The sequence below is a fragment of the Jaculus jaculus genome, chromosome 7, assembly GCF_020740685.1.
Source record: "Jaculus jaculus isolate mJacJac1 chromosome 7, mJacJac1.mat.Y.cur, whole genome shotgun sequence".
NCBI classification, from domain to species: Eukaryota; Metazoa; Chordata; class Mammalia; order Rodentia; family Dipodidae; genus Jaculus; species Jaculus jaculus.
Window position 1 is genome coordinate 78,939,873 of NC_059108.1, and position 27,174 is coordinate 78,967,046.

Below are 27,174 nucleotides of genomic sequence, written 5' to 3' on the forward strand. Positions count from 1 at the left end.
TTAAAAAAAGAAACAAATTGAGAGCAGTGCAAGGATGATGACTGGGTGGCAATTTTAAATAGCAGTGCTGGTCTACTATGTGCGATCATCTGAGCAGAGATGCCAAGGAGATGGGCCTGGACTTCAGGTGCTGATTCTGAATTTCCCGAGATGGATACATCTGATAATAATTAAATAACATAAAACATTTAAACATTTTCTGTCTTTCTGGTTTATTTCTTTTCAGTTCAGATACATAATGAATTTTCTAACTTTGATGAACACATTTTGAAATGACTGACTCCATGATAGTGGCATATGAACGTAGAATTTTAAGTAAATAATCAAAGCCTAAAATGACTGGATGGCCTGTGTGATTAAAAATCTAATACATAAAGATGTTGCAGGCACACAACTAAAGGTATAGTTTAGTGATGCAATGTGACAGCAAGGCTATCTTTGTTCATGGTATATGGATTGAATCTACAATGATACTCTGCACATGGTATGCACACATGATCCAAGTAAAGAATGTTTGGGGAGAGTGGGGTTGAATGACATGATCTGAATTTTTTGGGCTTTTAGAAGAAAATAGGAGGAAAAAATATCATATGCTCAAAGGGAAGAACTTGACTTTCACGCTGCTATGTTCTTCTTAGAAAACAACATCATAATGAAAAATTTCCATGACTATTTATTACATGTGAGTGGTTGGTACCTCATATTTTATAAGTAGAGATGGGGAGGCAGCTTATGCTTACATGTAGATACACAGCTTAATTTTCTGTCCTCACAAGGCCAGCAGCTGATACCAGGTTGACAGACTCAGAAGAGCCACTCAAAGGCCTGACAAAGGAAGACCCTCAACATCTAGTCCGTCGTTGCAGTTGCAAGATGCAGCTGTGGTAGCCATGAGCCTCTTCTCTGGAGTCCTGCCTCTAACATATATGCCAACTCTGGAAGGGATTTGTCTCAGGAGAACATGTGGGGTACAGATTGGAGGAGGAAGGGCCAAGCTTTCATTTATCAGATTTTTCAAATGTTACTTGCAGTTCAATAATGCTAAGTTGATAACAAGTAAAATATATTTTTGACAGTGGATTAGCAAGTGTTTCATGGACCCAAGAAGTAGCATCTTAAGATCTGCAATTATTCTTGTGAAAACTTTCTGCATTATAATTAATTGTCCAGAGGCACAAAGCATTATTTTTTAAATAAAATTTCTGAGGCCAAGAAAGCATGTCATTTTTCTACATATAACAGGCATTATAGCCTGGTTGCTATCATATCCTTGTTTTCTTGTCTCACTCTTTCTTCTTTTCCTCTCCTTCTTCATATTCTCTCCTATCTTTCTCTCTCTCACATACACACACATACACACACACACAGGGAATTCCAATTCTGGCCTCTAACCTGCCTTATCCCAGGCTGTAAAGTACTGGGGTTATAGGCCTGTACTACCGTTTCTGGCAAAAATAAAAAGTTTTAACTTATATATGAAATAATACATGACTATTAAGTAAAGCAGTAAATGAAGAAATACAATCTTTTTATACTTTGTTTCAATATTAGATTGGAAATTATGTAATAAAACTATGAACTAAAAATTAATATTGGCTTGTAAAAATGGGATGTCTTACTAAAAATTGACACTTCTAAATCCTCTGAACTGTGTGTACTAGTTATCTACATTTATTGTACTTAGCAAACATCTGCCCAATTTCTCTTAGACCCTGGAAAGCTGTTCTCCTCCTGTACATTATTATGTATACTACATGACAACTTCTATCAAAAAATATGGTTTTACACTGGGACCTAATGAAATTACAAAGATTTTGCACCGCAAAGGACACAGTGAAAAAAGCAAAGAGGCAACCTACAGAATGGGAAAAAATCTTCGCCAGCTATATATCTGATAGAGGATTAATATCTAGGATATACAAAGAACTCAAAAAGTTAACCAATAAGGAATCAAACAAGCCAATCAAAAAAATGGGCTAAGGAGCTAAATAGAGAGTTCTCAAAGGAAGAAATACGAATGGCATATAAGCACCTAAAAAAAATGTTCTACGTCACTAGTCATCAGGGAAATGCAGATTAAAACTACATTGAGATTCCATCTCACTCCTGTCAGATTGGCCACCATCATGAAAACAAATGATCATAAATGTTGGCGGGGATGTGGAAAAAAAGGAACCCTTCTGCACTGCTGGTGGGAATGCAATCTGGTCCAGCCATTGTGGAAAACAGTGTGGAGGTTCCTAAAGCAGCTAGAGATTGATCTACCATATGACCCAGCTATAGCACTCCTAGGCATATATCCAAAGGACTCATCTCATTTCCTTAGAAGTACATGCTCAACCATGTTTATTGCTGCTCAATTTATAATAGCTGGGAAATGGAACCAGCCTAGATGTCCCTCAACAGATGAGTGGATAATGAAGATGTGGTACATTTATACAATGGAGTTCTACTCAGCGGTAAAGAAAAATGAAGTTATGAAATTTACAGAAAAATGGATGGACCTGGAAAGTATTATACTAAGTCAGGTAACCCAGGCCCAGAAAGCCAAGCGCCACATGTCCTCTCTCATATGGGGATCCTAGCTACAGATGACTGGGCTTCTGTGTGAGAATGAAAATACTTAGTAGCAGAGGCCAGTAAGTTGAAAAGGAGACATAAAGGGTGGAGAAAGGAAGGGAGGAGGATACTTAATAGGTTGATATTGTATATATGTAATTACAATGATTGTAATGGGGAGGTAATATGATTGAGAATGGAATTTCAAACGGGAAAGTGTGGGGGTGGGGAGGGAGGGAATTACCATGGGATATATTTTATAATCATGGAAAATGTTAATAAAAATTAAAAAAAATGGTTTTATAAGGAGCATTTATGAATGAGAAGAGTTGTGACATGTACATATGCCATGACCAGCTTACAGGGAGACACAGGACATTAGTGAAAACAAGATGATCTGATTGTTGGATATATGTTACTCACATCTCTCGTATGCTGACAGTTATACATTCAATTCCTAAAATTATCACAGCATAGAGGAGGAGTATGTATCAAACAAAGGTCATTTGCAATCTCAAACAAAATGGTCTCAGCATGTCCACTCTGAGCAAATGTCTGTTTGGTGAATATTAATGATAAATCACTCTGTAAGGCTGAAACTTGATCTGCTTTTCCAGTTGTACTGCTCTTGATTATCTACACTAGAGATGCCTGGATAACTTTTCACTGCTTTACAAGATCAGGGAGGGTACTAGAGTGCTCAAATGAAAATTAAAGTTACCTGGAGAATTGCAACCTCATTACGAAGCTGGCTTTCTTGTTTTGTTGGAAATCTTAATTTATCAATAATTTTAATAGCTACATCTCTTCCTGTTTTACGATGTTTTCCTTTAAAATGAAAATAAGAAACATTAGCATGTTAGAAAATGTTATCTACATTAGCAAAAACCAAACATTTCAAGGACATTTATAGGATTGATGAAAATATTTCAATGAGTAGCAACAGAAAAAATGACATTACTGTAAAAATTCATCTCTTAGCTCCAATATTCTAAATTAAAAATGTATGTAAAAATTAGCCATCATGGGCTGGAGAGATGGCTTAGCGGTTAAGCGCTTGCATGTGAAGCCTAAGGACCCCGGTTCGAGGCTCGGTTCCCCAGGTCCCACGTTAGCCAGATGCACAAGGGGGCGCACGCGTCTGGAGTTCGTTTGCAGAGGCTGGAAGCCCTGGCGCGCCCATTCTCTCTCCCTCTATCTGTCTTTCTCTCTGTGTCTGTTGCTCTCAAATAAATAAATAAAAAATGAACAAAAAATATTTTTAAAAAATTAGCCATCATTTAAAATACAAAAGGTATGGATATGAACGATTTATTTGTCAACAATCTGATATTTTTCATATAGTAGATTTTTCTCGTAAAAAATTTAAAAATGGGATTCTGATCTAATTAATACGGAACATATTCTCTCCACCTGTAAAAATGTTCTCCTTAAGAAAGTATAAAGTTCTGATTAACAAATGTGGCCTATAGGGAAAGCATTGGGTGTGTTCCTGTGGTTGTCCAGCTGTGTGGTCATAAGGAAAGTGCAACGTGAACTATGTCTATGTCATCATCCTGTCATCTTCATTTGCACATAATAGATCCTGTACATACGTTACATCACACTCCATTTTCACGACAAAATCTTAAATTAGAATACCTATTGGCGGGCTGGAGAGATGGCTTAGCGGTTAAGCGCTTGCCTGTGAAGCCTAAGGACCCCGGTTCGAGGCTCGGTTCCCCAGGTCCCACGTTAGCCAGATGCACAAGGGGGCGCACGCGTCTGGAGTTCGTTGGCAGTGGCTGGAAGCCCTGGCGCGCCCATTCTCTCTCTCCCTATCTGCCTCTTTCTCTCGCTGACTGTTACTCTCAAATAAGTAAATAAAAATAAATGAAAAAAAAATTAAAAAAAAAAAGAATACCTATTGGGCACGCTTAACTTCTATATCACACTTTTGTAGTACGTACAGACATAGTAGCATTAATCAAATCTGAAACGTAAAAATGAAAAACTAACATACAAACACTTTGGCCACTAGAAAACAACTAGAAAGTCTGTTTCCACATTTTCTGTACATCCAGCATGCTTTGTAACACATAAATTCACTGTTCTTTCTAACTTTCTAACCCTTCCAAGTGGCTTCTCTTCAGTATCACTTTGTCTTGTTTGAACAGAATTTCCCTCTTTCTGACCCACTAAAGACTCTATTTTGACTCTTCAATTTATCACAATTACTAACTACAAGGCCAGAGCTATTAAAAAAAAAACTCAGTTCTCTCATCATCGTGGACATGTCTGAAACTCTGTTTTCATCAAGTTCATCCTATGTGTGTCTTATTTTAATGTTGCCTATCATCTTTGCGGTGGTCTCTCCTCTGTATACACTTTCTCAGAGATTGATGCTCCAAAATATCTGGTACTTGCTGGTGTTTCTTATTTCCATTTTCATCTCTGCCTCACCACACAGTATGTATAGTTATAATACCATGCATTAATGACCATAATTTTTACCCGACAAATGTTACATTGTAGAAAAATCTCCTAATACTTGGTGTCCCCTAAGCATCTTTTATGCATTAGCACAGTGGTTACTGACTCACTGATATGTATTCCATCTAATAAGCATGTACTACTTTTATAAAAATTAAAGTTATGTTGTAAAATAAGGTAGAACTTTAAATTTCATATTTTAAACTGTATACCTTGGGTAGAGAAATGGCTTAGCAATTAAGGCGCTTGCCTGCAAATCCTAAGGATCCAGGTTCTGTTCCCCAGTACCCACATAGGCCAGATGCACATGGAGGTGCATGCATTTAGAATTCATTTGCAGTTGCTGTCATCCCTGGTGCACCCATTCTCTCTCTCATAAATAAATAAAAGAATAAACTGCATAACTTTTTAACTTGAACAAGGATAGAACATGAGATGCAAAATAAGTGAAAAATTTGGAGTACTCAAGTTCTCAAAAAGATAATTTGTTACTTATATTCTGAAATTTGTGACGTAATATTCTACAGTAGGTTGTCCATTAACTAAGAGCTTGGCAAAGGTGATTGAACTATCTAGAATCTATGTTTAACAATAAATATTTTCAGCATTTCACTTCTAAAGTTAAAAAATTCTAATCATAAAATAATTATATTCATGACATTGGAAAGTAAAAGAATTTCCTCTTAAGTAACACAGATACCTGTAAGAGTTTTACTCAAAGATTCCAAAAGAAAATGGAACTAATTTCTTTAAGAATTATTACTTTCTGGGCTGGAGAGATTGCTCAGCACTTAGGGCACTTGCTTGAAAAGCTTGCTGACCTGGGTTTAATTCCCCAGTACCCACATAAAGCCAGATATACAAGGTAGTGCATGTATCTGGAGTTCATTTGCAGTGGCAAAAGGTCATAGTGCTCTCTCTCTCTCGTTCCCCTTACAAATAAATAAATAAAAATGCATTAAAATTTTTAAATAAAAAGAATTACAAGTTTCTTATTTTCAGAATATTTAATCCAAGTTAGTCAAATGGGTTCAGTATTGTGAAGTGTTTATCAATATTTAAGCCAAAGAAGCTTTTGGGGCACGGAAAACTCAAAACAGACAATTTTTCCAAAGAATGAATACCTCAAGAGAAACTTCTTAAAAGGTAAAACAGACACACATTCACAAATACTTCTTATAGCTTTAGATTTTTGCTTGGAAATATTATTTTGTATCACACAGATAGCTAAAATTTTAAGCTGGTAAAAGTAATGAATTAAATTACCTCCATAAACAATTCCAAACTGTCCAGAACCCAGTACTTCATCAGGAAAAATCTGATATATTGTGCTGATGTCCTAAACATAAATGTTCAATGAAAAACAAACACAAGTGGGAGCAAAGCTAATAAATTCTATCATTATAAATATTATAATTTTACTACATGTACTATAAATAAAATACAATATTTCAAAGTAATTTACTTGCAAATGCTAAATATAATTTCAATGACTAAAATATTTATATCTCATTAATTAATGAAATGTAATATTTTGAAACTATTCTGAATGTAAGTGCTTCAAGATTTCAGTTGTGCTATCAACAATGTTTTAACAGTCAGGAAGGAGACCTAACACTACACATTTTGTTTGTATTTGAAAAGGCACTTTCTTTTTGTGATGGATATTGAGCAATTTTGCTAAATAATCATAATGTGCCATCACATCTGTAGGAACTTGGCTAAAGTGGTGAGGCACCTACTTTCTAGTTGATAAACACAAAACTGAAGATATTCCACTCAGATTTTTATCTGTGAGATAAATAACCCATCTATTATTACTATTTCTGGAGGTAACAAGTTCCAAAAATCTGCTCTTTGAAGCAGTAGATGCTGAATGAAGCATGGTTTAATCTAAGTTTTACGTCTATGATTTAATGAATCTACTCACAGAAACACAGCCTCATACCTTTTACCTTTATTTCTTCCTATTGCAGCCCATCCTAGCGTATTGTTGCACATTTTCCAGTCTTAAAGTCTGTTCTTTCTGAAAAAGTGTGTTTTCCATCATACTATACACTCCCTAAGTCCTATCCACTCCTATCTTTTTTCTTTGTACTTCTTAGAAAATAACTAAATGTAGTCAATATTGTGTGACCTCTATGGACTGTTGAGAAGGTAAGATCAAGATTATCTGGACACAAGAATGTGATAGGAAAGGCCTTATTTTATTTTGACAATATTGACTATTGTGAGAAAACCCATAAAATCCATTAAGAAGAACATTAAATATATTATGATATGATCAATAGCAGTCCAAAACTGAGCTGAAATGATTGAGCTATATGGCACAAGTAACTATGGTGACACAACATAGACCTATAAATTCTTATTTATGAAACTCTGCTGAAGTATTCTTGGTACATTCTGGTGACTATAAAAGCATTTGCAATATAATCACTTGTCAGCACTTTTAGGCATGAAGGAACAACAACAATGACATATTCAACTATTTTTGCTTATAAAGGATTGTGAGACATCAACCATCAAAATTCTAATATCAGGAAAAATATGTGACAATTCATTTCTTTAATAGCTGAAGATCAGAAAAGACTGTTAGGACAATATAGATTATAGAAAAATCAGTGAAAACATACAATGCAATGTTTCTGAAATCTTATAAGGAAATACTAAGAAACAATGTTAGATAAAAGTTTATCTTGTGATGCTTTCTATTTTCCAGTAATAATCATATTGTCACATTTTTATTAGTACATACTTACCACATTTTCTTGAATCTGGCAATTTGATACTGAAATGCTTATAGAAATATCTTCTGGAAACACATATTCAAAAATAGACAAAAATCAGGTTGATAGCAGAACAAGTACATGCTTATCAGTTGTCTTAAAGTACTGCCTTTATGTAAATCATACCAATTATATGTTTCTAGGGAAATTTGTATGAGAATATATTACTCCTTTTAACATTACAATGAACAATGATCTTTTCTACAGTGTAACTTCATCTTCCAAAAGTAGGTTAACTCATAAACCTTCTGGGGTTGTTTTTGGCATTAAATACAGATCTCCTGTAAAATATTAGCATATATATTTTATTACATTAAAAATAAATGCATGGGACTTCCGGTCAAGATGGCGACCGCCTAGCTGCACTATACACAACAAGGGGAAAAAAAGGTAAGTATTCAAGGGAAATTAGGAACTTTTTGAAGAGGGAGGGCACAGATCAGGGTAAAAGAGGGAAGCACACACCCCCACGCCCCACGCCCCGCCACCCCGCCCTCCACGAATCGCTGCCTTGGGCGCTGCAGCCCGAGCTAACCGAAGCTTCCCGGCCCCGGGTGACCAGGCCTGCCCCGCACCCCACGCCCCCCACGCGCCCCAGACCCCCGCGCCCCACCTGCCCCCCGCACGCCTCGAGACACACCCCCCTGCCCGCCCCAACCCCAACGCGCCCCAACCCCAACGCGCCCCACCCCCCGCGCGCCCCAAGCTCCCTATCCACACTCAGCAGGCGCAGCCCACGCCCCGGGCGCCCAGGCGTGCCCCGCATCTCTGCGCCCCCGTGCGCCCCAAGACCCCCGCGCCCCACCCCCCCGCGCCCCGAGCCTCCCCCCCCGCGCGCCCCGCACCCGCCCCCCGCGCGCCCAACACTCCCTACCAACACGCAGCAGGCGCGCTCCAAGCGCCCCTCAGCATCCCATGCCCCGGGCGCCCAGGTGTGCCCCATGCCCCCCCCCGCGTGCCCCTAGACACCCGCGCCCCACCCCCGCGCTCCTCGAGACCCCCGCCCCCCATGCGCCCCACCCCCGCCGCACATCCAGAGTGCTCCCCCCCAGTGTCCTGCAGAGTCCCCCAGCATCCCAGGCTCCATCTCACCTCAGCGTGCTCCACACCCCTTGCAAGACCCGCGATCCCCTTGACCCCCTACCCCACGCGACTGCCCCCCACACGCGAGTCCAGAGAGAGCACCCCGTGGCTTCCTGCAGCGCCCTGCGCCAACCCCCCCCCCCCCCCGCCCACCCAAGCACCCCGTGCTCCTAGCCATCCACCCTCCCCACGTGCTCTGGGCCCGTGCCACGGAACATCCGCGCCCTGAGCCTCTTGTGCCCTGAAGCGCTCCCTGTCCCCCCCTGCGCCCCACCCCTCACCCCGCACGCCCCTCATCCCCCTGCCGCACGCGGCCCGGGCGCCCCCGTAGTCCCGAGCGCGCCCCTGCGTGCCCAGGCGTGCCCCGTGCCGCCTGTGCCCCACCCCCACGCGTCCTGCACCCCGGAGTGCCTCAGCGTAGCCCGACCCCCCTCCACCTCCTGCACCCCACGCGCGACCCCCTCAATACCCCCAAAAGCCCCGCCCCCCCACGCGTCCAGAGTACCCTGCGGCGTCCCTTGGCATCCCGCACCCCGGTGTGCCCCGCGCCCCCTCCCCCCACGCGCACCCTGCGCCCCCCGCGCACCCCACGCGCCCTGTGCCCCTAGCCCCCCGCGCCTCCCGCAAGCTCCTCCGCACCCCCTGCGCACCCCGTGACCCCCCGCGCGCCCCGCACTCCCCCTGTGCCCCCCAGGTGCCTCGCACCATGCCGTGCCCCACACACCCCCCCTGCATGCGCATCCCCCCCGCACCAACAGCGTGCCCCTCGCCCCCTAACTGATCAGAGCGCCCCGCACCCCCCGCCCCTCCAGGGCACCCTGCCCCGTGCCCCCTGAGCCCTGCCACCTCCCACACACCCCACCCTGATTGCCCGGTGCCCCAGCACACCCTGACCCCCCCCCGCCGCCTGCCCCACTCGCTCCATACACACCATCACACCCCGCGCCCCCTTCTGCCCACCCGCCCATGCACCCTCTGCACATCCCGCATGGCTGTGCTCTGATCGGGCACCCACCAGTCATGTCTGCCAGCCTGCTGCACTGAGGCTGAGACTTCCTACCTCACCCTTGTTCTCTGATCCTGCAAGTAGACCAGCCACGTGGTGCTCAGTTCGCAGGCCTGTGGGGGCCACCCCTCCCGTGAATAGGTGGCTGCCATATCCCCTGCTGCTGTGCTCACATCACTTGCCGCCGGTCAGCTTCTGCTATGTCCTGATTCTGTACTCACATCATCTGCCTCTGCACTACAATTGCACGTGCAGCGGGCCCACCCCACAGCAAGAGCCACATAAGTCCACACTGAGTCACTAGCGCCAGCGCAGCTGCCATCCCCTACCTGTACATCGCCACTCAGCCCCCACTCCTCTGAGGCGGAAGAGCACAGACTGTTTACAGACCCCAGTGTACCCAGCCAGAATCTAGGCACCTTTAGGGCTTGCTACCTCAGTCCCCTTTCAAGCTCAAAGGCAGGCAGTGTAGGTGCATTACTGGGTAAGAATTCAGGCAACTTTGGTGCCCCTGCCAGGCTATAGGTAGGCGGCTTTAGCAAGACTGAGCAAAAACCCAGGCTGCTTACAACTGCCCCAGGCTGCCTTGGATTCACATTAAGCTAGATCCCAAGCCGCTCCACCCACCTACCTGCACATACACTGACATGGGTAGACCACAGCGCAAAAGAAATAACACAAAAAATAAAATGGAAGAAAATCCAGACAGATCACCCAGTCCAACAAGGATCACAACTAACCAAAACATAGAAGAGTGTCTAGGATCAGAACATCAAGTGGAAGCAATGAACAATGCAACCCTGATTGCTAGAACTTACAGGAAAGCTACAAAGGATAGATAATCGTATGGATGCTACCATCACTAAGCTAGAGCAATATGATAAGACACTGGAAGGAATTCAAAGAGAGCTAAGAAAGTTGAGGGAGAGTGAAAAAAAAGAGGACCTTAAAAATCAGCTGGCCACACTAAATGAAAACATAAAGAAATGCAAGGATGATTTCCAAGAATCAGCAAGAAAATCAGAAAATGAGACAAAAAGGGAGCTGGACAAAGCGATGGAAGTGATACATAGGAAAGTAGTAGAAAATGCAAACTTAATTGAACAAGTCCAAAACTCACTAGAGGCTCTCAAGAATAGAGTCAGCGAAGTGGAAGATAGAAATTCTGATCTGGAAGACAGGATGGAAGAAACAGTTCGAGAGTCCAAAATTTTTAGTAAGTTCAAAAGTTCCTGTGAACAGAACATGAGAGAATTGTGGGATACACTTAAACGTCCTAATATCAGAATCATTGGAATACCAGAAGGAGAAGAATTTCAGACCAAAGGAATGGAGAACTTATTTAACACAATAATTGAAGAAAACTTCCCCCGTCTCTTAAAAGAAAGGCCCATCAAGATTCAAGAAGCAAACAGAACTCCTAACTGACTAGACCAAAGGAGAAACTCCCCAAGGCATATTGTCATTAAGATTCTAAACATTGACACCAAGGAAAAAATCCTAAAAGCAGCTAGGGAAAAACAGCACACCACTTTCAAAGGAAACCCCATCAGAATTACTTCAGACTTCCCAATGGAAACCCCAAATGCTAGAAGGGCCTAAAAGAAACTCTCCAAACTCTAAGAAACTATGGCTTTCAACCTAAACTACTCTACCTGGCAAAAGTCTCCCTTATAATAGATGGTGAAAGGAAAACTTTCCATGACAAAACTCAGCTTTACAATTATATGAACACAAAACCAAACCTACAAAAAGTACTCCAGGAAATTCTCCACAGAGAAGAAACAAATAACCAAACACAAATGCCTACAAGAAGAAGATCACAGCAACCAAACCCAGAGTAGATAGAAAAAAAAAAATTTAAATTCCATGAAAATGCCAACACACCTCTACCACCACAAAATGACAGGGATCAAATCAAATCTCACAGTCATCACCCTAAACATTAATGGCATTAATTCACTCATCAAGAGACACAGGCTAACAGGGTGGATCAAAAAATTAGACCCCTCAATCTGCTGCCTTCAAGAAACCCACCTTACCACTAAAGACAGAAACCTCCTCAGGGTGAAAGGGTGGAAAACAATATTCCAAGCAAATGGGAATAAGAAACAAGCAGGTGTAGCTATATTAATATCAGATAAAGTTGACTTCAAACCAAAAACAATCAAGAAAGACAAAGAAGGCTACTTCCTACTTGTAAAGGGAACAATCCATCAAGAGGATATTACAATCATAAATCTGTACGCACCAAACACAGGGGCACCACAGTTCATAAAACAAAACCTACTTGACAATAAAGCAGAAATAACCACCAACACCATCATAGCTGGGGACTTTAACACACCATTATCAGTAATAGACAGATCATCCAAACAGAAGCTCAACAGGGAAGTAAGAGAGCTCAACAAAACCATAGAGCACTTAGATCTAACAGACATCTACAGAACTTTCCACCCCAAATCCACAGACTACACATTCTTCTCAGCAGCCCATGGAACATTCTCTAAAATAGACCATATACTGAGTCACAAAGATAGCCTCCACATATTTAGGAAAATCGACATAATTCCCTGCATGATATCAGATCATAATGCTATAGTCCTAGAAATCAACAACAAAAAAACCAACAAGAGCCCCAACGGCAACTGGAAACTGAATAGCACACTCTTAAACAATAAATGGATAGTGGATGAAATAAAAAATGAAATTGCAAAATTCCTGGAATTGAATGACAATGACAACACATCATACCAAAACTTGTGGGACACAATGAAGGCAGTCCTCAGGGGAAAATTCATAGCACTCAATGCCTTCATAAAAAAAGACAGAAAGATCACAAATCAATAGCCTAACCATCCACCTAAAGGCATTGGAAAAACAAGAAAAATCCAACCCAAAGAGCTCCAGAAGGAAAGAAATAATTAAAATCAGAGCAGAAATTAATGAATTGGAAACCAAGGAAACAATTAAGGCAATTGACAAAACAAAGAGCTGGTTCTTTGAAAAAATAAACAAGATTGACAAACCTCTGGCCAATTTGATCAAGCAAATAAAGGAGAGACTCCAAATTAACAAAATTCAAAATGAAAACGGAGAGATCACAACAGACATCAGTGAAATCGGCAGAATCATCAGGACTTATTTCAAAAACCTCTACTCCACAAAACTGGAAAATGTGGAGGAGATGGATAAATTCCTGGATGCATATCATCTACCAAAGCTAAACTCAGAGCAGATCAACCACCTCAATGAACCCATCACGCTCATGGAGATTGAAAAAGTAATAAAAAACCTCCCAATAAAGAAGAGTCCAGGACCAGATGGATTCCCAGCCAAATTTTATCAAACCTTCATGGAAGAACTCAAACCAATCTTCCTAAAACTGTGCCACACAATTGAAGAACGGGGAAAGCTACCCAACTCCTTCTATGAAGCTAGTATCACCCTAATCCCAAAACCAGGCAGAGATGCCACAAGAAAAGAAAACTATCGGCCTATTTCCCTAATGAACATAGACGCAAAGATCCTCAACAAAATTCTCGCAAACCGGATCCAACAACACATCAAAAGCATTATCCACCTTGACCAAGTGGGATTTATCCCTGGAACACAAGGGTGGTTCAACATACGAAAATCTGTCAATGTAATACACCACATAAACAAGCTTAAACATAAAAATCACATGATCATTTCGATAGATGCAGAAAAGGCCTTTGAGAAGATACAACATCACTTCATGATCAAAACATTGGAGAGAATCGGCATGGCCGGTTCACATCTTAATATAATAAAGGCAATATACAAAGCTCCAAAGGCCCAAATAATACTTAATGGAGAGAGACTGGAGGAATTCTCATTGAGATCAGGAACAAGACAGGGATGTCCTCTCTCACCTCTGCTTTTCAATATAGTTCTGGAAGTCCTAGCCCAAGCAATAAGGCAGGAGAAGGAAATAAAAGGGATACAATTTAGAAAGGAAGAAGTTAAGTTAGCGCTATTCGCCGATGACATGATTGTATATGTAAGAGACCCGAGAGACTCCATCCCAAAACTCCTGAAGGTGATTAACTCCTATAGCAAAGTAGCAGGATACAAAATCAATGCACAAAAATCGGAAGCATTTCTGTATGCAAATGACAAAGACACAGAAAAAGAAATAAAGGACATAGTCCCATTTACAATAGCAACAACAACAACAAAAAATACCTTGGAATAACGTTAACCAAGGAAGAAAAAGATCTATACAACGAAAATATAAAAACTCTCAAAAAAGAAATTGAGGAGGACTTGAAACGATGGAAAGACCTCCCATGCTCCTGGATAGGCAGAATTAACATTGTGAAGATGACAATCCTACCAAAGGCAATATATAGACTTAACGCAATTCCAATTAAAATCCCTACAGTGTTCTTCACGGACATAGAAAAAATGATCTCAAATTTCATATGGAAAGGCAGAAGACCTCGCATATCCAAACATATCCTCAGCAAAAGAAATACCTCTGGCGGTATCACCATACCCGATATAAAGTTATACTACAAAGCCATAGTAATAAAAACAGCATGGTACTGGCATAAAAACAGGAGTATAGACCAATGGAATAGACTTGAGGACCCAGATTTTGGGCCAAGCAACTATAGCTACTTGATATTCGACAAAGGCCCAAACAATATAGACTGGAAAAATGATAGCATCTTCAACAAATGGTGCTGGACAAACTGGATAACCACGTGCAGGAAACTAAAACTTGATCCACACATTTCACCATGCACAACACTCAAATCCAAATGGATCAAAGACCTCAACATAAGACCAGAAACTCGAAAACTACTGGAAGAAAATTTAGGAAGTACCTTCCATGATATAGGAATGGAAAAAGACTTCCTGAATAAAACCCCAGTGGCTCAAGTTCTTAAACAGTCACTCAACCATTGGGATCATATGAAGCTGAAGAGTTTCTTTACAGACAAGCATATAATAAGCAAAGCCAATAGAACACCCACAGAATGGGAGAAAATATTTGCAGGTTATCCAACTGATAGAGGCCTTATCTCTAGAATTTACAAAGAACTCAAAAGTCTAAACAATAAGAAGACAAATACCCCACTCACCAAATGGGGCACAGAGTTAAACAGGCAATTCACAGAGGAAGAGATACAAATGGCAAACACACACCTAAGAAAATGTTCATCATCCCTAATCATCAGAGAAATGCAAATTAAAACAACTATGAGATTCCACCTTACCCCAATAAGGATGGCCAACATCAAAGGTCAAATGAAAATAAATGCTGGTGAGGATGTGGAGAAGCAGGGACACTCATTCACTGTTGGTGGGAATGCAGGATGGTACAACCACTTTGGAAAGCAACATGGAGACTCCTGAAAAAGCTGACTATAGAAATACCAACAGACCCAGTTATACCATTACTGGGCATGTACCCTAAAACCTTCAAACCAAAAGCCAGAGAGATTTGCTCAACCATGTTTGTAGCAGCTCAATTCGCAATAGCTAAAAGCTGGAATCAACCCAGATGTCCATCATTAGAAGAATGGATAACAAAGATGTGGTATATCTACACAATGGAATTCTATACAGCAGTAAGAAAAAACGACATAAAGAAATTTGAGGAAAAATGGTTGAACATGGAACAGATCATTCTCAGCGAACTTACCCAATCACAGAAAAAAAATCGACACATAGTCTCACTCATCTGCAACACCTAAACTGAATCTGCCCAAGATGCCTTACATACCCAGCAAGCACCTCATGGACTAGACAATAAGATGGATGGGAGGGCGGGGAGGGAATCAAAGGGTGGAAAACAGTAATCCAGACCCAAACGGCAATGGTACCATAAAATTCTACTTCCTAAAAGACAGACCAAATGGCTGAACCTTCACTAGACCCTTACAGGAAACACCTGAACCACAAGACACTGGAGAGGGTAGGATCAAAACTGACCTAAATCTTCTACATCTTCCCTCCCTCCCTCTCCCACTCTCCTGTCTATCTCTATCCTCTCTAACTCTTGTATATTAGTTATCTTTTTCCTCAATTTCTTAGTGGACACTGACCTGTAACCCCCACTTCCAGCTTGGGGCTACCATCCACAATATGCTTTTGATTAGAGAAACCTACAAGGTTTCCCAAAACAATGACAGACTTCTGTCAGAGTACTTGATGACCCACCAAAGGCCAGTGATATGACCCTATTGCTGAAGACTCCATACACAGCTGAAGCGTAAAATGGAATGACATGGCTGGAAGCCAGGAGAGAGTCAGTCCCCAGACAGTCAGCATGTCTAGTGCCAGAAGGCGCTACATAGGCGACTGGGGGAAATGACCAAGATCTGTCCAAGCAACTCATTGTTTAACCTAATTAGCAACAAATAACCGGATGTGATGCCCACACAAGTGCAATAGTGGTACACAGCCATGGTGAGGAATCAATTGCTCTTGATTTGGCTAACTGATCTACTCAGTGGTACTAGACCCTTAGCTGGAGCTGGGAAACAAGTCAGAACCATACCCAAACACAAGCCCACTCTACAATATCAAGCTACCATCAATCACGGGGTATAAGAGGGCCTACACCTATCAAACTGTCTATCAAAAAAGTAAATGTTATCTCAGTTTTCCGGGTGCTAACTTACTCTCCATTGGAGAATCTGCTTCTCTTTTCCAGATAGATGCAGATCCCAAGAAGAGAGCTGCCCCAACATACCTCAAAAGGGGCCCAACTGAAACTAAGGACAACTGGCGAAATAAGCAAGTGTGATGTTTTCCTGTGAATCGGATACCAGCACAAAGGGGAAGGAGATTAACGCAGAGAAAAATCAACTCCTACCAAATCAGAGAGCCAAAGCCTCAGAGGCCCCCAACACCTCAGTACTGAAGCAGACCAAAAATGAACCCAACATGGCTCAGGGAAATCTTGCGGAAGAGGGGGTGGAAAGAATGTCAGAGTTATATGTTGGGTCATGATTTGCAGAGACATTTATCATACTAATAACTGGGGGCTAACTCCACAATGCATGACCCATTTTCATTAACAAGGAGGGTCTAATGGGAGGGGGTAGATCACAGATGAGTCTAAATAATGGTACCAAACTGCCTGTATGCACTGAAATGAAAACTAATAAATTAAATTTAAAAAAAAATAAATAAATGCATGCATCCTATTAAGATGCTGAGTGGACAGTAACAATTATCTATCTCACAGCAGGTGTCCTATTATGCCCACTCTTTGGTTCCTATTTCAGGTCTTCACACATGTGCATCATGCACTTTTCCAATGAGCTATCTTTCTAGCCACAAAGGTTTGACTATTGATAATCATAATGAAATTTAAAAGAATACAATCATACAGATATTCATCTAATTTTTAAAACAGTCATTAATACGTGATCCTGGTTGCATTTGGCAAAATTGAGGTAACTGATCTCAATTTATTAATGAACAGAGATTTCTTCCCATGATAAGATTATTAAAATTTAACAAGTGCTTTGTATATCAAAAGCCCTGCATAGAGAAGCAGGCTATGCAACTTTAGGGAACTATAGTAATTCAAACTTTTAGCATTCTAGTTAAAATGGAAATTGATTACAAGGCTTCTTTAATGACAAATGCCTTTAGGTTTCTGCAGTTGTTAAATATAAAGGTTATATGTAACTTTAAAAAATATGTGACATAAAATAAAAACAATGAAATATAATGATTTATTGGATGAAGTATCTTAGTATGATGAGTAGATTTTCTTCTTAGAGATTCTATGTTCTCCCACACACTAAAGCTCCAAAGAGGTCTGTCTACTGAATCATCAGCAGGCAAAGTGAACTTCATACTAGTGAGAAAGGCACTGGACTCACTGTGTGAGTTGTTTCCTGAAACCGCAGGTGAGCCTGTGGAGATGACGGGCATGAGGGCATGCTGGATGGCCGTCTCCCACGTCCTGGCCACATCTGCACCAATGCCACTGGTGAAGATGCTGTTGTTTGGCGGGGGGCTGGAAGGATTGACCACCATGTGTTCTCCCACAAAATACACTATATTTGCTGTAGTGATTTCAAAACAGTGGGGATTAGCTCCAGTAGGAATTAGTGCTGAAGCTTTTGCTGGTTCCAGAGATAATATTTCTGATAAAGGAATTTCCTATGGAAGAAAAAGCTAAATGTAGCTTATAAAATACACATAAACTTTGAAATAAAATCCAGGAACATGTAAGAAAGGATGTTCCAAATATGATCAACACTAAATATTTTATAAAGCATTAAATATTAGTAAATAAACTTGAAATAATTTTTATAATGAGCAGCCTTATCACATTTTTCTAGGAATGTATAAGTGAATTTTTGACAATGATCATGTCACAGGAACACATGTGGAGAATAATCATTTTCATTCTTTATTAAAATTCTAGACTTGAAATTATCATTCTTATTTAAAACTGAAGTAAAATTACAACATTGGGATATGTATGTCTTTTCAAGCTTTAATTATTCCTTAAAGTACGATAATAAAACATGACTTCATTCACTAACTCTTAATGACATACAATAATAGAATTAAGTGAAGAGTTTTAGTGAAGAAAACTATAGCAATTACTTTTAAAAGTAATTGTTATATGGACAATTTAAGTATTTTTTCAAATTAATTATCACATTGTCCCCCATGAACCATGAAGTGACTAAAATAATAACTTAATTTTTTTTATTTGAATGTTGTGAGGCTTCATTTTTGTCACAGCTGTGTAAAGTGGCCAAGGGCAATCAATCCCTTATGCCATCATCTGCATTCATGTTGAAGGAACAGAATAACTGTCACTGACCTTATACGCACACTGGTCTTCACTGGCATGTATATTATGCCACATCTGTATTACTCAATGCAGGTAATATATATTACTTGCATTACTCAATGTGTGTAATACATTATGCCACATCTGTATTATTCAATGTGGACAGAGAGAAAACTACTGCAAAATATTTCTCTAGAGGAATTGTTTCTAGTAAATACTGGCAGTCATGGAGAAACTATACTATCTCTTAACTTCTAGGGATGTGCTGGGTATGAAGAAGCATTATGGTACATTTGCTGGGATGACTAATTTTCTTGTTAAAATCACATGACTGTTAAAATATTTAATTAATATTCTTCTTTGCCCTTCTCCACCATCCCATGGAGTCAAACACACTTTCCAGGAAAATGTAAGGCACAAAGATGAATCATCAGGTCACAACTGGATTCCTAAAATAATTATAAATGACAGATGAAAGATTATCTCTTGGAAGGAGCAGAGGAACAGCCAGATATATTGGATGAATTTCACATTCTTCATAGTCATCATTCCAATGAGAAAGCAAGAAGGGGTCTGAGATAGCATTCAGAGATGGATACGCTTACCTTGTAGTACCTGCTTCCAGTGTCATTTTGAAAGAGTGTAATGCACTTGCTGTCCAATCTCCAATAGTGCCGCTTCCGCTGAAATGGAAGCTCAATTCAGAATAAATAGAAAACTTTAATAATTACTACAAATTGCTAAAATAAGTACATTTTCTCAATGGGAATATGGCTTTGATAATGCAAAGTGACCAGGAATTAGGCCAGACAAACTCATAATTTGACTACAAAGATGGCTTTTTAGCAACTGTTGTATGACAAGTTTCTGCAGTTAGTTTAACTTTTAACTATGGTTCCAGTTTTTCCCACTTTTATTCATACACACTAGCTTTTTTATCAACTGTTAAGCAAATATGGAGAGTATCAAGTAAACTATAGGGTTACTATCTGACCGAGTGGGTTAGTTAGTTTTACATGAATACTTAATGAAGAATTTAAGAAGTCTAGTCACCATTGTTATTTTTCTCTCTCCCCCAAAAGCAGTATTTTGTTATTTCTTTTAAAATTCTAAATCACAGAGGGGTGTTCTGAAAGCACATACTGTGGCTTTCATGAATGCAATAATAGAAATGATAGGTAGACATTCACATTGTTTGGGGTTCATGTCAAGGAATCAAGAGAAATGATTTTTTTTTTTTCTCTGTAACTGCTGTGTATACTTTTTTCAAACTATGTTGCTTGTTCAAATATATCTAGCATCCAGACAGCACAGTGTACCCTATGCCATGGCTGTAAGAAGGTTTCATCCCAGCATTTCAAACATTTCACAGTCCTCCTGGGTCATTGGCAACTCTACTAATTAAAACAAAGGAGGAGAGACTGTTTGCTGTATAGCTTACCAGTGTGTCCTTGCTGGTATAGTGGACCATCCATCCTTCCTTTATTACTGTGCTGCTTCTCCTTTTCGTGTGTTTGACAGACTGCACTACCCTCATGAGGGGAATGTTGTTGCTTGTGGATGGACTTGAAAAATGAAAATATTTTAGAAGATAAATATTTTAGATACAAACCCTCTTTCATGCATAAAAATATTTCAATGATTTCAAAGTGACAGTCAAAAGATTCACACCACTTTCTGGGAAATTCACTGTCAGAGTTCAAAGTTGCAGAAAGTAGGTCATTGAAGAGTGGAAGGAACTTTATATGAATGCTTTACAAACCCAAATCAGAAAAATAAGCAACTCAATTTTCATACTCCAGTGTATGGTGCTCAGGTTTTGGGTAAGAAACATTGTTAGTGTTCTTTTTAACTCAGAATCACAAAGTATAATTATTGCATATTATAGGAATAATATTAATATTTTCTAGGTTATGTATTTCCATATAAACGGAATATGAATAACTTCATAGGAATTGGAATTTGCCTCTTAAAGTTCATTAACCATTACTCATGGGATTGTGCCAATCCTTCTCATATATGTCCTCCCACATGCTCTTCTCTGTCACTTCTGCCTTTATGCTGCTTCCTCTCTCTCTCTCTCAAATCCAGAGGCAGGAAAAACTGTGTATCTTTTCAAATGAGAGTTGGTTTATACGACTAATATTTTTCAGTTGTTTAAACATGTTTAGTTGTGACATTACATGGAAGATATCATATTCCTGCATTCTCGTTATCAATTTCAGTTTGTTAATGAATTTGGGATTTATAAAATGGACAAAAACTTTTCCACATGTTCTGTAATGTAAATTAGGGACTAGGAAGATTTTTCTATAAGGAGAAGAGAAATAAATGTATTGGTCTTTGCAGAATTCCAACTCTACCTTGTAGTGTAGAAACAGGCATGTGAAAGGGCATGTAATTACACAATAGGAAGTGAGTAACTAAATAAATAATAAAGTGTAATTACAATAAAATATAATTACAGAATAGGCAGCATCTCCACAGTGGTCATACTATGTTGACTGTGGACATAAAAATGAAGATCCTCTAATTAAAAAAATGAACAGTTAACTAAGTAACAGATATACGATTATGTTCATATTTGGAATAAAATCAAGAACAAGAAGTTCCAGATAGAATATTTGTAATAGCAGTCAATTATAAAATAGTTTCTGCTGAGGTTGATCCCTGATGCATTACCACACAATGAATGTGAAATTGATATTAACTATGAACTTAGTAGTAAGCACAGAAAACAGGGAAGAGGAAATGGATCAATGAATGACCAAAAGTCCAGGATTGATGCATACTATACTTTTCCCAGGGAAGCCAGGCATCTTAACTCTGAAGACTTTCTTCTGTAGTGCAGAACTCATTCCCAATACAAGAGCCTTCACGAGTAAATGCTGCTTGAGTCTTCCTGTCTGGCTGAGGCTGGAAGAACTTCTCACCTGATGGTTCTGTTGGAGTCCTCATGGTCAGGGTCTTGATCCTGCATTTCCCCACCATCATTCTGGCTTTCTGCCATGGCCATCTGGACATCTTGGGCCATGGCTTCTTCCATGTCATCCATGAGCCCACTGTTCCTTTCACTGTCATTGTCATCACTTCCCTCCTCCATGACCACATCAGGTTCTGCCCCAGGGCTGAGCAAATCTAGAAAAATTGTTGTGACCCAGGAAAATAAGTCTAAAATCCTGGCGCCAAGGCTTAAGAAAATGAAAATCCTAAAATCATTAGAAGCCCTTCAAAACCAAAACAAAACTTCAATCCTATGAAGAATTTATTTTTTCATTTCTTTTTTTCCAAGCAAATTTTTAATTAGGTGAATGTGTGATGCAAAGAACGTATAATTCTAGAGAAAGATGTTTGTGTTCTATGTCTCTATGCCTAAAAGCACAAAATGACATAGCTCTGGAAGGTGGCCAAGGGCAGGACAAGAACACAATGCTAGGAAATAAAGTGATATCAGGCACAAGTAACAAGGAAACTGATATTGCATAGGATAGTCCTCACAGGAAAATAAATAACTGGAAGGGTGAGGAAGCTTTCATTTGAATAATAGATTAAGTCATTGAGGCACTTGTCTGCAGAGCCTAAGTACTCAGGTTTGAGTTCTCAGAACCACATAAATCATATGCATATGGTGTTACAAGGGTCTATAGTTAGTTCGTAGTGGCTAGGGGCTCTGGTGTGCTCTTTCTCTCTCCCTCTCTCTCAATTCTCCCTTCTATCTAATAAATGAATAAACACTTTTTAAATTCATTGAGTCTTATGATTATAGTAACATTTTAAAGTACAGATTCCAATATATTAAATTTTCACATAAACTGCAGCTTCTTAGTTACCTAAGATGTTTGATATTTGAATATTAAACCCCATTCTTATGCAGTTAATTGTAATGCAAAAATTTTCATCACTTTAACTAAAATGCAAATTACTCATTTTAAGATTAGGAAAACAGATCAACCAGTGGCTTTGGCCTGCCAAACTTGCAAAGTTCCCATTCTACCAGATTTCTCTAATATGGAAAATGCAATATCAAAATAATCAACATCAAAAACTGCTCTATTTCCCTTTACATTTATCAAGTCAACATTGACATTCCTTAGCATTGAGCAAAATTAGTACCACTTGCCACAGAAAGTGGGAAAATTTCCACACTTCCCCTTTTGACAGTGGATTCTTGCAGTGGATGGGGATAGTTCCCTTGATAGTCCTCTTTTCCTCTTCTTTTTCCAGGAATATTTCTCTAAAGAGAAAAATTCTAGAACTAATATCATCATTTATTTTTAATAACAAAATACTCAATTTCTTTCTCTGATTTTCTGCTGCCATTTTCTTTTGCAGTGGAACTGGGAAACTATGAGCTTGAAGACATAAAGGAATTCACTATCTACTGACCAGTTAGCCTGGGATTCTAAGTCTTATCAAAAAGGTGTTAATCTATTAGAATACTTCCTCAGAAAAAATATGAGCTGTTCATTTAGGACACAGAATTTTTCTTAGGAGTCCCTCAAGCTAAGAGCTTTCTCAAGAAAAGTTAACAAAGTGTAGAAAAATATATGTGCTTTTAATATTGTTCAACTTCGTTCCTCTTACTAGTAAAGGTGCAGGTTCCCAATCTTATAAGTAATGAAAATGATAGCTGGATGGAGGAGAGAAATGTGGCACTTTCCTGGCAGTCCAGGTACTGCAACTTTCCCTTCATCATCAAGTAGGGATGAAAGTTAACTTCTTCAAGTAAGGATAGAGGATTGAGAGCTAGAACTTCCAGGCATCCTAACATGTTCTGAATTTCTCAATAAGCAATATCAGAGGTATAAAATAAAGAGGCAAGTAAAGAAATTATAGATATACAAGTTTTCAATATTACTTATATTCTAATTCAGATGAAACAAACCTCCTACTTTCTTTTAAATCAAAACTCAATTGAGTAATTAATTCAAGCCATAATTTACTTTGCGCTGAGTATTTAGATGTATCTGAATGGAATGAGTGACAAACCCACTAAATTAGAATGGGTGCCCTGTCTCACAGGAAAGCAGTGTAGGACACTAAAGGCAGACTTGTTGGTGTGTCCCCTACCTCCATTGATGGTCACTTCTCCCAGGCAGTTGTTTGGTACTTTTGGTGCACAGCGTTTATGACAGTTGAATCTGCAATCTAATCATAGGGTTTGCAAACAAAATAAACAGAAATCAGAAATAAATCAGACAGAGAAGATGTGAAACCAAACAGTTTCCAGTGGAAATTTGTAAGCTCAGACTGGCTGCTGAGAGCCTGGCAGAAAGCTGGGCCTCACCTTTGCACTGTAGTCCCTGCCGGAAGAGGCCCTTCAGGAGCTTCTTGCAGTACTGGCACACGGTGGGCCGCGTGTACGAGTGTATGACAAATGTGTGTGGCACTTTCACCTTAGACATCAAAATCTTGTCCAGCTGAATTGGCCTTCCAACGTACGACTGAGAATTTGACCGTTTCTCTCGACCAATAAATGACTCTGATGGTGACTTTTGCTACATGTTTGAAAAATTAATAAAGGATGATAGGGTATAAGAGACCAGTATTTGATTCAACTGCATGTGGATCCTTAAGTCTCATTTTGTTTCACTATTGCATTTAGTAGTTTGGTCATTAATATGAGATGATCTGAGATTAGGTTCCTGTTAATTAATGTCATCTACTTTGTACTTATTTCACATTTGAGTTACTTTAGACAGTTTGGAAGAAAAAAAACACAAATATTGGAGATCAGATGATGCAAACATGATTTCTAGATTTTTAAAGAAAATTTCACATTAAAATATTAATTTGGGACCCGGAGACATGGCTTACTGGTTTTAGACACTTGCCTGCCAGGTCTGGCTTGGGTTTGATTCCCCAGTACCCACATAAAGTCAGATGCACAAAGTGGCATATATGTCTGGAGTTTGTTTGCAGGGGCAAGAGACCCTGGTGGACCATTCCCTCTCACTCTCTCTCATTCTCTTACTTTACAAATAAATATTAATTTAATTGATTTTTTTTTTTTCAAGGTAGGGTCTCACTCTAGCTCAGGCTGACCTGGAATTCACTCTGCATTCTCATGGTGATCCTCCTACCTCTGTCTCCAGAGTGCTGGGATTAAAATTAATTACTTTTAATATAGAAATATAAATTTGAGAACTTCTCCCCCCAAAGACCCTTCATTTCATTGTTCATATCACCTCACTGGCATTTTCTAGATTATCATATTTACAAGTTAGAAATGCAAAGCAGTTCAAAAAGGTAGGCAATGAAGAGTATACCTACTTAAAATTTGCCAACTGAACTCATGTTATCTATTGGCCATTCAAGAGGGAAAAAGAAAATGCCCTTCAAAAACCAGAGCAAACTTAGTGTTTGTGTTGTAACCTGTCAGGAAATATTCAAAAAACTAAAAATAAAAGAAAATAAGAAGTCAATTTCCTTGTTTGCCCTATATAGTACTTGTTCTGAAAAAAATGTCTACAGTTCTGTCGGGTTCCTCAAGGGAAAATATATATATTTTCTGGTGAGATTTCTCAGGGGTTAAGGCATTTGTCTGCAATGCCTAAGGACCCGGTTCAATTCCCCAGTACACACATAAAGCCTGATGCATAAGGAATTCATTTGCAGTGGCTAGAGGCCCTGGCTTCCTTCTCCCTCTTTTTCTCTCTCTTACACACAAACACATACACAGGGACAGAAATAAATATTTTAAAAGCAAATGGTTAAATTTATATTGTCTGCATTATAACTGAAAAACAGAACTAATAGGCTATACAAGGAAAAATATTCATATGATGAGTCTTAGTTATATCACAACACTACTGTTTGCCATTTGGAGATTATTTAATAAACCAAGTATAAAGATTTTAAAAGGAATTAATTAAAATAAACTCTTATTTCAATGTTTCTGAACAATTTCATCATCTCTCTCCTGTTATCATGGAAATGTACTTGGACACATCAGAATCAATATATTTGGAAATTAATGGAACAAAAGATGAGTTGAATCCTTCTTAGTTTTTATTTTTTTCTTTTTTAGGTAGAGTTTCATTGCAGTCCAGTCTGACCTGTAATTCACTATGTAGTTTCAGGGTGGCCCTGTACTCATTGTGATATTCCTACCTCTGCCTCTCAACTGCTGGGATTAAAGGCGTGTGCCACCATGACCAGACTTAGTAGTTCTTATATGTCTCTTTTGTTAAGCTCCTATTCTATAATAATAGCTATATTATTAAGCAAGAGAATTTGTTATCTACATTTAAGCTTATAATTTCATTAAAACTTAAAAAAATTCTTTAGGCCAAATACTAGCAAACAGTAGAGCTTAAATATAAACCTGTACTGGTTTTCTATAGAAGCCTTATATGATTACATCATCCAGTTAATTCTGATTTGGAGCAATTATTGATAAGGTGAAAAAAAAATCCTACTTACATAAAATTTCCAACTATTCCAGTCCCTGGTTGAGCAAAAGGCATTACAACTTATTACCCAATGGGGAAACTAATTTGCAGATTCACTAGCTGGAGTCAAAAGAGGTTTGAGATGAGACTGTTGCTTGGATATTATGTCTATTATTACATTCAGAATCAGAACCCCACAGTGAAAAAATCATAAAGTATGAAGTCCTTGGGAAGCTTAATTCATACACAAAAACTGAGGGTACAGAAGATACAGAAGACTGTCAGGACTAGGGTCATCAATACATTGAATAAACACCTTCAATATTATTAAAGAATAATTAACTCTACTACAGACTTACATCTCTGTTCAGACTGGACTAACATGAAAGTATTATTTTTCAACAGCTGGAAAGTCTCAGTACGGAATAAAATATGACTAAAGTCCTACTTTTCTAGCAGACTTACAATGTTCTCAGATTTGGAAAATTCTAAAATATACATATGGCCAAGCCACTCTAACTTAACTCAACTTTTAACCTAACTCACTGTTTAACTTAAGCCTTTAACTTGTTTCACTTAAGATACCCAATTCTGACCATATTAAGAGGGTCTTTAGGCACAGCACTATGTTGTAAACAGTGGGGACACTCACACCAAAGGAAAGGAAGATAAACCTGACTGACTATGTTCTCCTCTCATCCAGCAGACCAACTTTTACATCAACACTGCTACACAGTGAAAGAACATGAATTATTTTTCAGAAGTCATTTCATTTGTTACATTGAAGGAAAATTTTTATAAGGAATTTTAATATGATACAAGTTTAGGGTAAAGAGATTGGCCATCACCTTTGCCCAGAGACTGTTTGATACACATGCAGGCAGTGATGAAATATGCATGTCACATAATTCATAGTCAGGCATTGACTTATAACAAGGTGTGCCAGCTGACATTCAAGATAATTTATATTTTAAAATCAGCTATTTTCCCAATTAGAATTAGAAATACTCATCAATACCATTCCTCTACAATGACAAATATAATTCATCAATTTTCAACATGGCCTAT

At 39.2% G+C, this 27,174-nt stretch overlaps 1 protein-coding gene and 1 non-coding gene across 5 annotated transcripts in view; one reads left to right on the plus strand and one right to left on the minus strand.

Moving 5' to 3' along the window:
- Positions 1-27,174, minus strand: part of Prkd1 (protein kinase D1) — a 390,066-nt gene that overhangs the window by 37,700 nt on the left and 325,192 nt on the right. For all 4 annotated transcript variants that reach the window (XM_004661851.3, XM_045155177.1, XM_045155179.1 and 1 more), the window contains 9 exons: positions 24,000-24,210; positions 23,783-23,860; positions 21,646-21,850; positions 20,154-20,277; positions 19,318-19,395; positions 17,784-18,066; positions 7,794-7,846; positions 6,298-6,370; positions 3,281-3,387 (listed from right to left, as the gene is read on the minus strand). In XM_004661851.3, coding sequence (XP_004661908.3) covers positions 3,281-3,387; positions 6,298-6,370; positions 7,794-7,846; positions 17,784-18,066; positions 19,318-19,395; positions 20,154-20,277; positions 21,646-21,850; positions 23,783-23,860; positions 24,000-24,210 — 1,212 coding nt within the window. The remainder of the gene's footprint in view (positions 1-3,280; positions 3,388-6,297; positions 6,371-7,793; positions 7,847-17,783; positions 18,067-19,317; positions 19,396-20,153; positions 20,278-21,645; positions 21,851-23,782; positions 23,861-23,999; positions 24,211-27,174) is intronic.
- On the plus strand, positions 24,978-25,103 carry LOC123462648. The gene has a single exon (XR_006638432.1). It is a non-coding gene; the product is annotated as a small nucleolar RNA SNORA27 (small nucleolar RNA).